The 8,562-nt window shown below is 42.4% G+C and overlaps 1 protein-coding gene across 1 annotated transcript in view; it reads left to right on the top strand.

Moving 5' to 3' along the window:
- The window catches only part of LOC103154809 (glutamate receptor ionotropic, NMDA 2A-like), a 108,386-nt gene extending 102,620 nt beyond the window's left edge, over positions 1-5,766 (top strand). The window contains exons 17-18 of the mRNA XM_007576226.2: positions 426-1,206; positions 1,292-5,766. Of these exons, the coding sequence (XP_007576288.2) occupies positions 426-1,206; positions 1,292-2,288 (1,778 nt within the window). The 3' untranslated portion in view covers positions 2,289-5,766. The remainder of the gene's footprint in view (positions 1-425; positions 1,207-1,291) is intronic.
- Positions 5,767-8,562: the final 2,796 nt, after the last annotated feature.

The following is an 8,562-nucleotide window of genomic DNA, read 5'->3' on the forward strand; positions in this document are numbered from 1 at the left end:
AGCATCAGTTTGATTGTTTTTTTTTTTTTTTAAAAACATACATAATTTTCCAATCACTTCCCATATATGGAATATACTGATAAATTAGTGGCAGCAAGGAGACAACATGTGAAAAAGCTTACTAATTGGTTTAGCAAGTCACCATTTGATGCAAAATAACCTCTATATGTTTTCTCCTATTGTTCATATTTGATATGTTTATTTGAGTGCTTACCTCATCTAAGCTTGATATATATCAAGCTTCTCCTTGTGTTGATAATAGTCTATGGTGGTCATGTCCAAATATGTCTCATGATTACAAAAGCAATAGATTGTGTATTCTGTGTGCCAAGGTAATAGGTAATGTATCGGCTAACTGGTGAAGCATTCATGCAATCATCCAACTGTTGTCTCCTGTCTGAGGAGCATGTCTTTTTGTCTCCTAGGTAACTCACTCCACAGTCTGCCTCAGAAGGGTCCTGGTCTCTATAGCAACGCTGCGGGTCCACAGGCTTTCCTGTCATTGTCCGGGCGACATAAAAACCATCTTAACAATGCTGCACCATTTCCCGGGCAACAAAAAGCCTCGACTCTCCAAACCAGCCCCAACAAGCCCCAGCTGTCAATCACCAATGATAACGACCAGAACCGCCTGGCTGGGCCTGCTATCACTGCATCAAAGCCACGGGCCTTATGGAAGAAAAGCGTGGAGACGCTGAAGACTCAACCGAGTGTGGTGTCTCCTGGAGGCCCGAGCCCCACCTCAGCTTCAGGGACTGGGCCTCCACAGATGAAGAGCCAGCGCTACCTGCCGGAAGAGCCACAACACTCAGACATGTCAGAGTGTTCTAGTCGACCTCCATCGCACAAAGATTCTGACTCTATGGCTGCGAGGGGTGGATTTAAACCAATCAATCAGCTGAGGAAGCGGGGCGGAGGCGCAGGTGGAGGTGAAGGAGGCAGCCGAGGATCTAAGATCTACTCCATTGACTCTGACCAGGCCAGCCTCCAATCTGCTCCTCCCTACCAGAGAGACAGCCAGGGGGGAGGTGATGACCACAGTTACCCCCCTGACCTCTTTCCACCTGACAGCACTTACTCACACTCACACCAGTCAGATGCACCAATTATGCAGCTGAGCGCCAGCCTCCTGCACCACAGTCACAGTGCCGAGGCTGACCTGCACTCTCTAAAGGACAAGAAATACAGTACCTACACACACAGCAAGTAAGGGTTCCTGCCAAAAGCAAACTAATAATTATTCACATGGTTGAATTGTCTCAATTTTGATAGTTTTTCTTCCTCTATCTAGTGTAAAGGACAAATCTGCAGGATCATTTGAAGCTCCTGGTTCAGGCTCGGCCATCCAAGGTGCCAGGCCTGGTCACTGTCGTACCTGCCTGACCAAGCTCAGCGGTTACTCTGGCCTCTACACTGTTCGATCCCCTCAAGCACGCTGTGACGCCTGTGCCCACCTGGGGAATCTGTATGACATCAGTGAAGACCACCTGCACTCACACTACGCCCACACTCACCCACACAGTGGTGACATGTTTACTCACTACCTTCCACAGAGCGAGCTTGGCCTAGTGGGCGAGGGCGACGGGCTTGTCAGCCACTTTGAGCCCACCCCATCCTCGCCGTCTCCTCTGCCCGCTTCCCCATCAGCCCAACACCTCCAGCTGAGTCGGCAGCACTCCTACGAGAATGTGCTTCCAGACGGCATTCCGGAGCATCAGTCACAGCCTCACCCCCACATGCGAGGACTCAGCCTTCCTGACAGGGACCGGGACAGGGAGCTGACCCTGGATGATGGGGCTTATGCCAACGTCCTCACAATGCGCTCTGACCGCCCATACAGCAGCCGCAGCCCGCCCTCTCCGTCTCCATCCCACCACCACAGCCTGGACATCCCGATGCCTATGCCACGGCGCTCAAAGAGCCTTCTGCCGGATCGCCCATCACACAATCCCTTCCTGTATTCAGCCCCCGGCACAGCACAACGAGACAACACCTCCCAGGCTGCCGCCCGCATGCCGCAGAAAACTTCCTCCCACGATCTCTACAAGCAGAGGATGCAGCTGTCCCTCACCCTCGGCAACCACGGCAGCCATCATGTCAACCAGCATGGTGGTCATGTTGACCAACAGGTGTTTTACCCTCTGCAGGACCCTCCTGTGGTGGCCTACATGGTTCCACCCACTGCCTCACAGCCAATGAGCTATGTGACAGCACCGCGAGCCTCGAGTGCAGGCGGCAATCGGCCTCGGCTGTATCGCCGCATGCCCAGCATCGAGTCTGATGTCTGAGAGTCACAAATAACACAGCTTTACTCTCACCAAACACACAAGCATGCAAGGAGAAGGTGTGTGTGGCTGGACCTGGCAGCTCTGGTTCTAAGCACATATGAAGATACACACACACGCAGACACACTCATGGGTGAAAGACTGAGCTCAGCAGTGGACCAAAGGGATTAACAGTGAAACAGAGTAAATACATTTCTTTATGAAAAGCCTCTGTAGGGCAGTAAAGGGGCCACAGGGACACCTGGAGGCAAAGTTGCAAAACGAGTAGTGTGTGTGTGTTGGTGTGTGTACTAGCTGGAAGCTGTGGGCAGCAGGGTACAAACTGACAATACTTCTAACTAGACAGATGGAACTCCTTGTGGAATAAGCGGGACACTGCAGAATCTAACACCAACAGTGGGATCTGACAAAAAAACAAGAAAATGTTAGGAAGACGAGCAAACCCATCCCATTCTCTCTGAGTTAAAGGGTCACAGACGATCCCCTTTTACCTGAGATTGCACACAGACGTACACATGCATACACATTTCACCCCAACAGTACCCATCCACCCACCCTTCCTCTCCAGGACTCTCCTGTTGCACTATAATTTCTCCTGCTGTTAACACGTTTGTTGTCTGAGCCTCTAAACTGCACTGCCAGCATGGCTTACAGAGTAGTTCACTACCAAGTAATCCTTGACTTGAATCAAAATTACTATCTATGTAAAAGACTGGAAGGCAGGCGGGAAGGTGTTCGGGAAACCAGTGTTAGAATGAAGCTCCTGCCTGCAGATGTGCAAACACTCGAACACACACACACAAACTAAAAACAGATTCTGCATCTGTTTTTTTACGGGAAAGCTCAAACTTACCGACTGTTTGTTATTGTTGATGTCAGTTAATTGAACATTCCAAAAGGTGGACCAAACTTGGCCACCAAAAGAAAAAAGGAACCTCTCAGGATGTTGGTGTGTGTTCCTGAGTTTCTAAATCTAACAGACAAAGTGCAGCATCCTTGCTTCCTCTTTTAGCTAGCCTTCAGGTCTTACTGCATGCTTCCTACTGCCCTGTGTTACACTTAAACTCCTTATACAGGGTCATATATGCACAGACACTCACACCCGCACAAACACAAGGTACATGCACATTATGACATATACGCACATGTGCAGATTCGCAGTAGTCTAGTAGAATAAGGTGGTTGTGTGCGTGTGTGAGTGTGTGTGTGTGAAGCTATGAGATAGCTTCTCTTTGTGCACTTTGTAGATTTTATATCTCTGCCACCCACACAGACGTTTGACCAAAAAACACTTTTGTACGGAAAAATATGAATATTCTCAGTCACTTGCTGGATAGAGGTTTTTCTTTTTCCTCTTATTTCTTTTTAGCGGGTTTTAGGGTACGGTGTAGGGCAGAGCTCTTCCAGAATCAAACGTTTTTAGCATTAGACAAAGGGTTACAGTATCATGCATACAACACACACAACACAAACACTTTTCTCTTCCTTTGTCTACTTTAATGGAGCTCATCCCTCCTTTGAGCCTTTTTCCGCTTTCCTAATCGGATGGTTTCTGTTATTCTCTCTATTGCTTATTGCTCTTCCCCTGCTCCCTGCTGTAGAGTAGATGAAGTATCAAAAGAGTAAAGTTCAGTCTTGGTGTTAAAAAAAAATCCATTTTTGATGGAGATCACTTAATATCAGTAGTTGTGAGAGATCATCAGAGTCCGCACTATTTCTCATAGGATAGTGTCCTTTTCTGATTCCTTTCTATGTAAAACATAAGGACTTGCAGACTTTTTTAATGTATTCGTAGTGAACGTTTAGGCAGAGTGCATCTTCAGGTGCAGGTTTTCATCATCAAAATTATCGTTAGAGTAGCTGGTAGAGAATGGTACTGGAGTACTCCTAACCTGGAGTAACGCTGTCCTGCCTTTCATCCCAGAGAGGCACTCGAAAGAGACTTGTTTCAGAAACAGCACACATACACACAAGCACACACTCGACAGCCCGGCAATGTGCATATGAGTGTTTTAGAAATCCATAACCTACCAAGCAAGGGCATTGATTTTTCAGCACAAGGATTTTGATAGAAACAAGAATTGATGTCCCATTAGCTGAGTGTCTGTCTCTATGCTCTTTTTTGCTCTTCTACTCTCTCTCTCTCCCACGAACAACCACACTCACTTCTAAACAAAACATACGTGACAAATGTGACAGAGAACGTAGGACAGGTTAATAAAAAAGGAGAAAGGAAAATGCACCTTTGAAAGGTGAGTGCTACCCCTATTTTGGTAATCTTAATAGGTTTGTTTTGTGAGTTATATACACAATATCAGGTTGCAATATTATACTTCTGTACAGATATTTTTTTTGTTTGTTTTAACTGTTTGCAAATTCTTTCATTTGTTTGATTTAAATGGTATTAAATATTGAACTCATTTGAAATGCAACATGACTTTTTAAATTCTGCTTTGAAAAATGAAAGGCATGTTTTACATTCTTTCTGTCATTTTATTCCCCTACTCCTTCCTCTAAAGTGCTACAATTTGGGACCTCACTGTACAGTCATCACAAATGGTTTAGCACAGTAGTTAAGTATGTGGGTCAGCTAACCAGTTTTCCAACTTACCCAGCTGAACCATATTCGATGACTGCCCAGCTTGTGTGGTTCAAACATCCCCATTCCACCCACTGTGTTCTCTTCCACCACGTGTCTGTTCTTTTCCACCTCTGAGTGTGAGAGTATGCGTGCGTGTGTGTGAGTGTGTGCTTCACTTTGTGAAGCCATTTGTATGAAAGAGAGGATGTGTGTATTAGAGGTAACTTGGGTGTATGTGTCTGTGCTTTTGACATATTCTTTCTTTCATCCTACACACAACCTTTGACCTGGCTTTTATTATTCATGCAACACAAATACATAAACATGCACACACACACACACACACACACAGAGACATGTCTCTATTGTCATGTTAAGAAAGCATGTAGAATAAGTTTTGTACATCCAACACCAGAGACTTTTCTTTCTTTTTTTTTTTCAACCCTTTAATTTCGATTATTTTGGGGTTTTGTTTTTGTTGCTGCATGACGTGTTTGTGTTTTCAGTGGTACCTATTTTGCTGCAACATCTGATTTCTCCCTGGGTTTGGACCCTCGGGGCTACATGCAACAACACACACACCTTCCACCCTGACTGACATACCTTTCAGGTTCAGAGTTCCACACTTTGTATTTTCTGCTTGGATTGTGAGCAGCACAGCACCTGGCCGAGGAATTCTTTGTATGGATTTCAGAACCAACTGAGATCTTAGTTTCAAACTCATTCTTCCTGCTCTGGGTGAAAGGAGTGTGTTGGTGTGTAGTCCTGTGAGTCTCTGCTATGTATCAAACCTGTGTATAAGTTCAGGGGTTTCAAAGCTACTAGTTGTGTTGTAAATACTACCTTATCACTCAGTACCTCTGTACAATCTGTAAATAAGTAAAGGTTACATTTTTCTACTTGTGTGAGTCTTTTTTATCTTTCTAAACTGTCTATCCATCTATTTATCCATATATGTATCTAGCTAAATGACATATTTCTTAGCAACCATACCTTCTAATTTGCTTGTTAAATTAAGTTCATTTCAACTTGAAGAAATTTGTTTCTTCTTCGTCCTATTTTTTTTTAAACGTATAATCTTTCCAGCCAGCTTAAAAATTAGTATTTGGCTATTATACGTGCCAGTTATTGTGCTAAAGAGGCTTTTCTTTCAGTGATAATGCAATATCTTTTAGCAATTTTGCTTACTAATATTTTTGTTTGGTTGATTTAATAGATTTTAATCTATATTTTCAGCTTGATACAATATTTTGACTCTTTCTTGCTCAATTGCTTGCTAAACAATTAAGTTATTTTGTTAGCTATCATGTCTGTTTGTTTTTACTACTTAAATTTTACGTTAGGTCCAAAACTCTGAATCTCAGAATTGCCACGGTCACAATTTCCAGGAAAGAGGACTTTCCCAGCATGATCACATGACATCATGGTTTAACCAACGTCTGGTGCTCAGAGCAGCTTCTCTCCCACAGGCCCCTGCACCGGTGGGGGACATCTGCCTGAATCCTTTTCCTTGCTGGTTGAGAATTCCTGGCTTCAAAAGAGTGACTAAATGAGATTTATACAACTGCAAGCCATGAGAAGTTTCAGATAGTTTATCCACATTCAAACTAATCAAACCATACAAAGAGCACTCCATGCATAGGAACAGCTTCGGAAGAGCTTTGTTCCCCGTCTATCATTTGCCAAACTGGTGGTAACTGTTTCCCAGTAGAAAATAACCCTCAACCTAGCTTATCGAAGCACCTGCAGAAAGAATGTTAATATTATTCATTCCCCTAGAAGAAAAGCTGTCTGATAACCTGGACAAAGCAGTTCTTCTCCTCTGTCCAGAGAAGACAAACCCGAGCTCAACACACATGCCATTTGTGTTAGTGAGACCAGGACTCTGCCCAGACCAAACTTCCCCAGCCTCTAGCTTGAGTGGTTTGCCACTGTACAATGGCTTTTCCTTTGTTTATTGAACTGCCCAAGGCCACCAGGTTTAATTTTTTTGTTGTTCATTGGACGTCTTTCTTTGATAATAGGATTGATCGAAGAAAGGATTGTGTCTGGGGAAATTTAGGAAATTTAGGTTAGAATAACACAATTTATTGTGGTTTAAATTGCCTTTTTGAATTGTTGATGCTTGAACCAAGGTTGGTTTTTAACCAATGTTAAAGACAAACACTGGTTTTTAATCATAATATTCCCACTGAACTGTGATATCATTGTTGGTTAGTGGTTTCATTCATATTTGTTCCTTATCCCATTTTTTAGTAGTTTACAACATATTTGCAAACCAATTCTAGCGGAAAACTAATTTGGCCTCATTCAAAATTCCTCAAAATAATCCTGGTTCATACTGAACTGTAATATTATTGTATCATTTTAGTGCTTTTTGATTTATTCTTATTTGTTCCCTTCTTGTTTCACCTTAGGTAGTTTATTTGTTTAATTATTTCATTTTTACGTAACTTGAAGTCTGAGTATTTTTGTTAATAAATTATAAAATTTGGAGAGAAGTTGTCTGTTTATTCCATATATGTGTGCAGTGCATCAGTGATCAACATAATCATTTCATCTATTGTTATTCAATACCAAACATCACCAGGCAGTTATTGATAAAAATTAACAGACTGAAAATTATCTGATAATCATGATTTATCCACACTTGGTAATCTTGATCAAAATTACTAATTTTGTAAATAATTAACTTTCATCTAGTTTAGATCAGAAGTACCCAAAGTTGGTCCTGGAGGCCCGGCATCTTGCATGTTTTAGTTATCTCCCTGGTGTTAGTATCAACCTTCTCAGCAAGTCAATGTTCTTCTTAGGGCTCTAATGAGCCATCATTTGATCCAAGTACGTTAAACCAGGGAGAGAACTAAAACACGCAGGATGCCGTCCCTCGAGGACCCACTTTGGGCACCACTGGTTTAGATAAATAGGTAGATTCATAACCACACCCAACCTATTGTTTCACAGCAGTGTGAAGCCCATCTAGCTATGCACTGTATTGTACAGGACCTATGACCAATAATCATTCGGTTAATCAACAGTATGCCATGTTTGCAGCTAATAGCTCGTTGGGAATCACATTGGTATTAAGCATTGTATGTCTATCAAACTATGATCATTCTGTACAAATGATCAAAGTTTCAATGGAAAAAAAACAGGCACACTAGGTGTCAAACTATTAAAAAGATGCATCCAAATGAAATCTAAAACTGTTTTTTGCTCTGCTGTATGTCATCAGTAGACCAAACTTTGTCCTTTGAGTTGGAGCCATTTCATTCCTTCATGATTCAAATTCAAATGGCTAAAAACAATGAAAGCATGTCTGAACATCAGTGACGTGTGGTGAGGTTCATAGCTAATGAGGCTATGAACCTCATATTTGTAATCATAGTCAGATTATAAATATAGACCACCTACATGTTATTTACATACGGAAATTTTGTGGACAACTCTGGAGTGCAAAAAGACTATTCTTTTACATGACATACATGACTGCCCTTCCGCTGCAGCCAGCGCTGCTATTAGCTAAGCTAACAGCAGTGTGTGGGTTAAGTTTCTTTTCTGCATTCTTTACATATGTAAACTGTAGCTCAAAAAATGCACATTTCATTAGTAAACTAAACAAAAAAAATATTGTATTGCCTCTTATCTTATATGAAGATTGTGTGCCGCTCATTCTGAACAAAAATATCAGTTCA

This window comes from Poecilia formosa, unplaced genomic scaffold (assembly GCF_000485575.1).
Source record: "Poecilia formosa unplaced genomic scaffold, Poecilia_formosa-5.1.2 Scaffold402, whole genome shotgun sequence".
Classification (NCBI taxonomy): Eukaryota; Metazoa; Chordata; class Actinopteri; order Cyprinodontiformes; family Poeciliidae; genus Poecilia; species Poecilia formosa.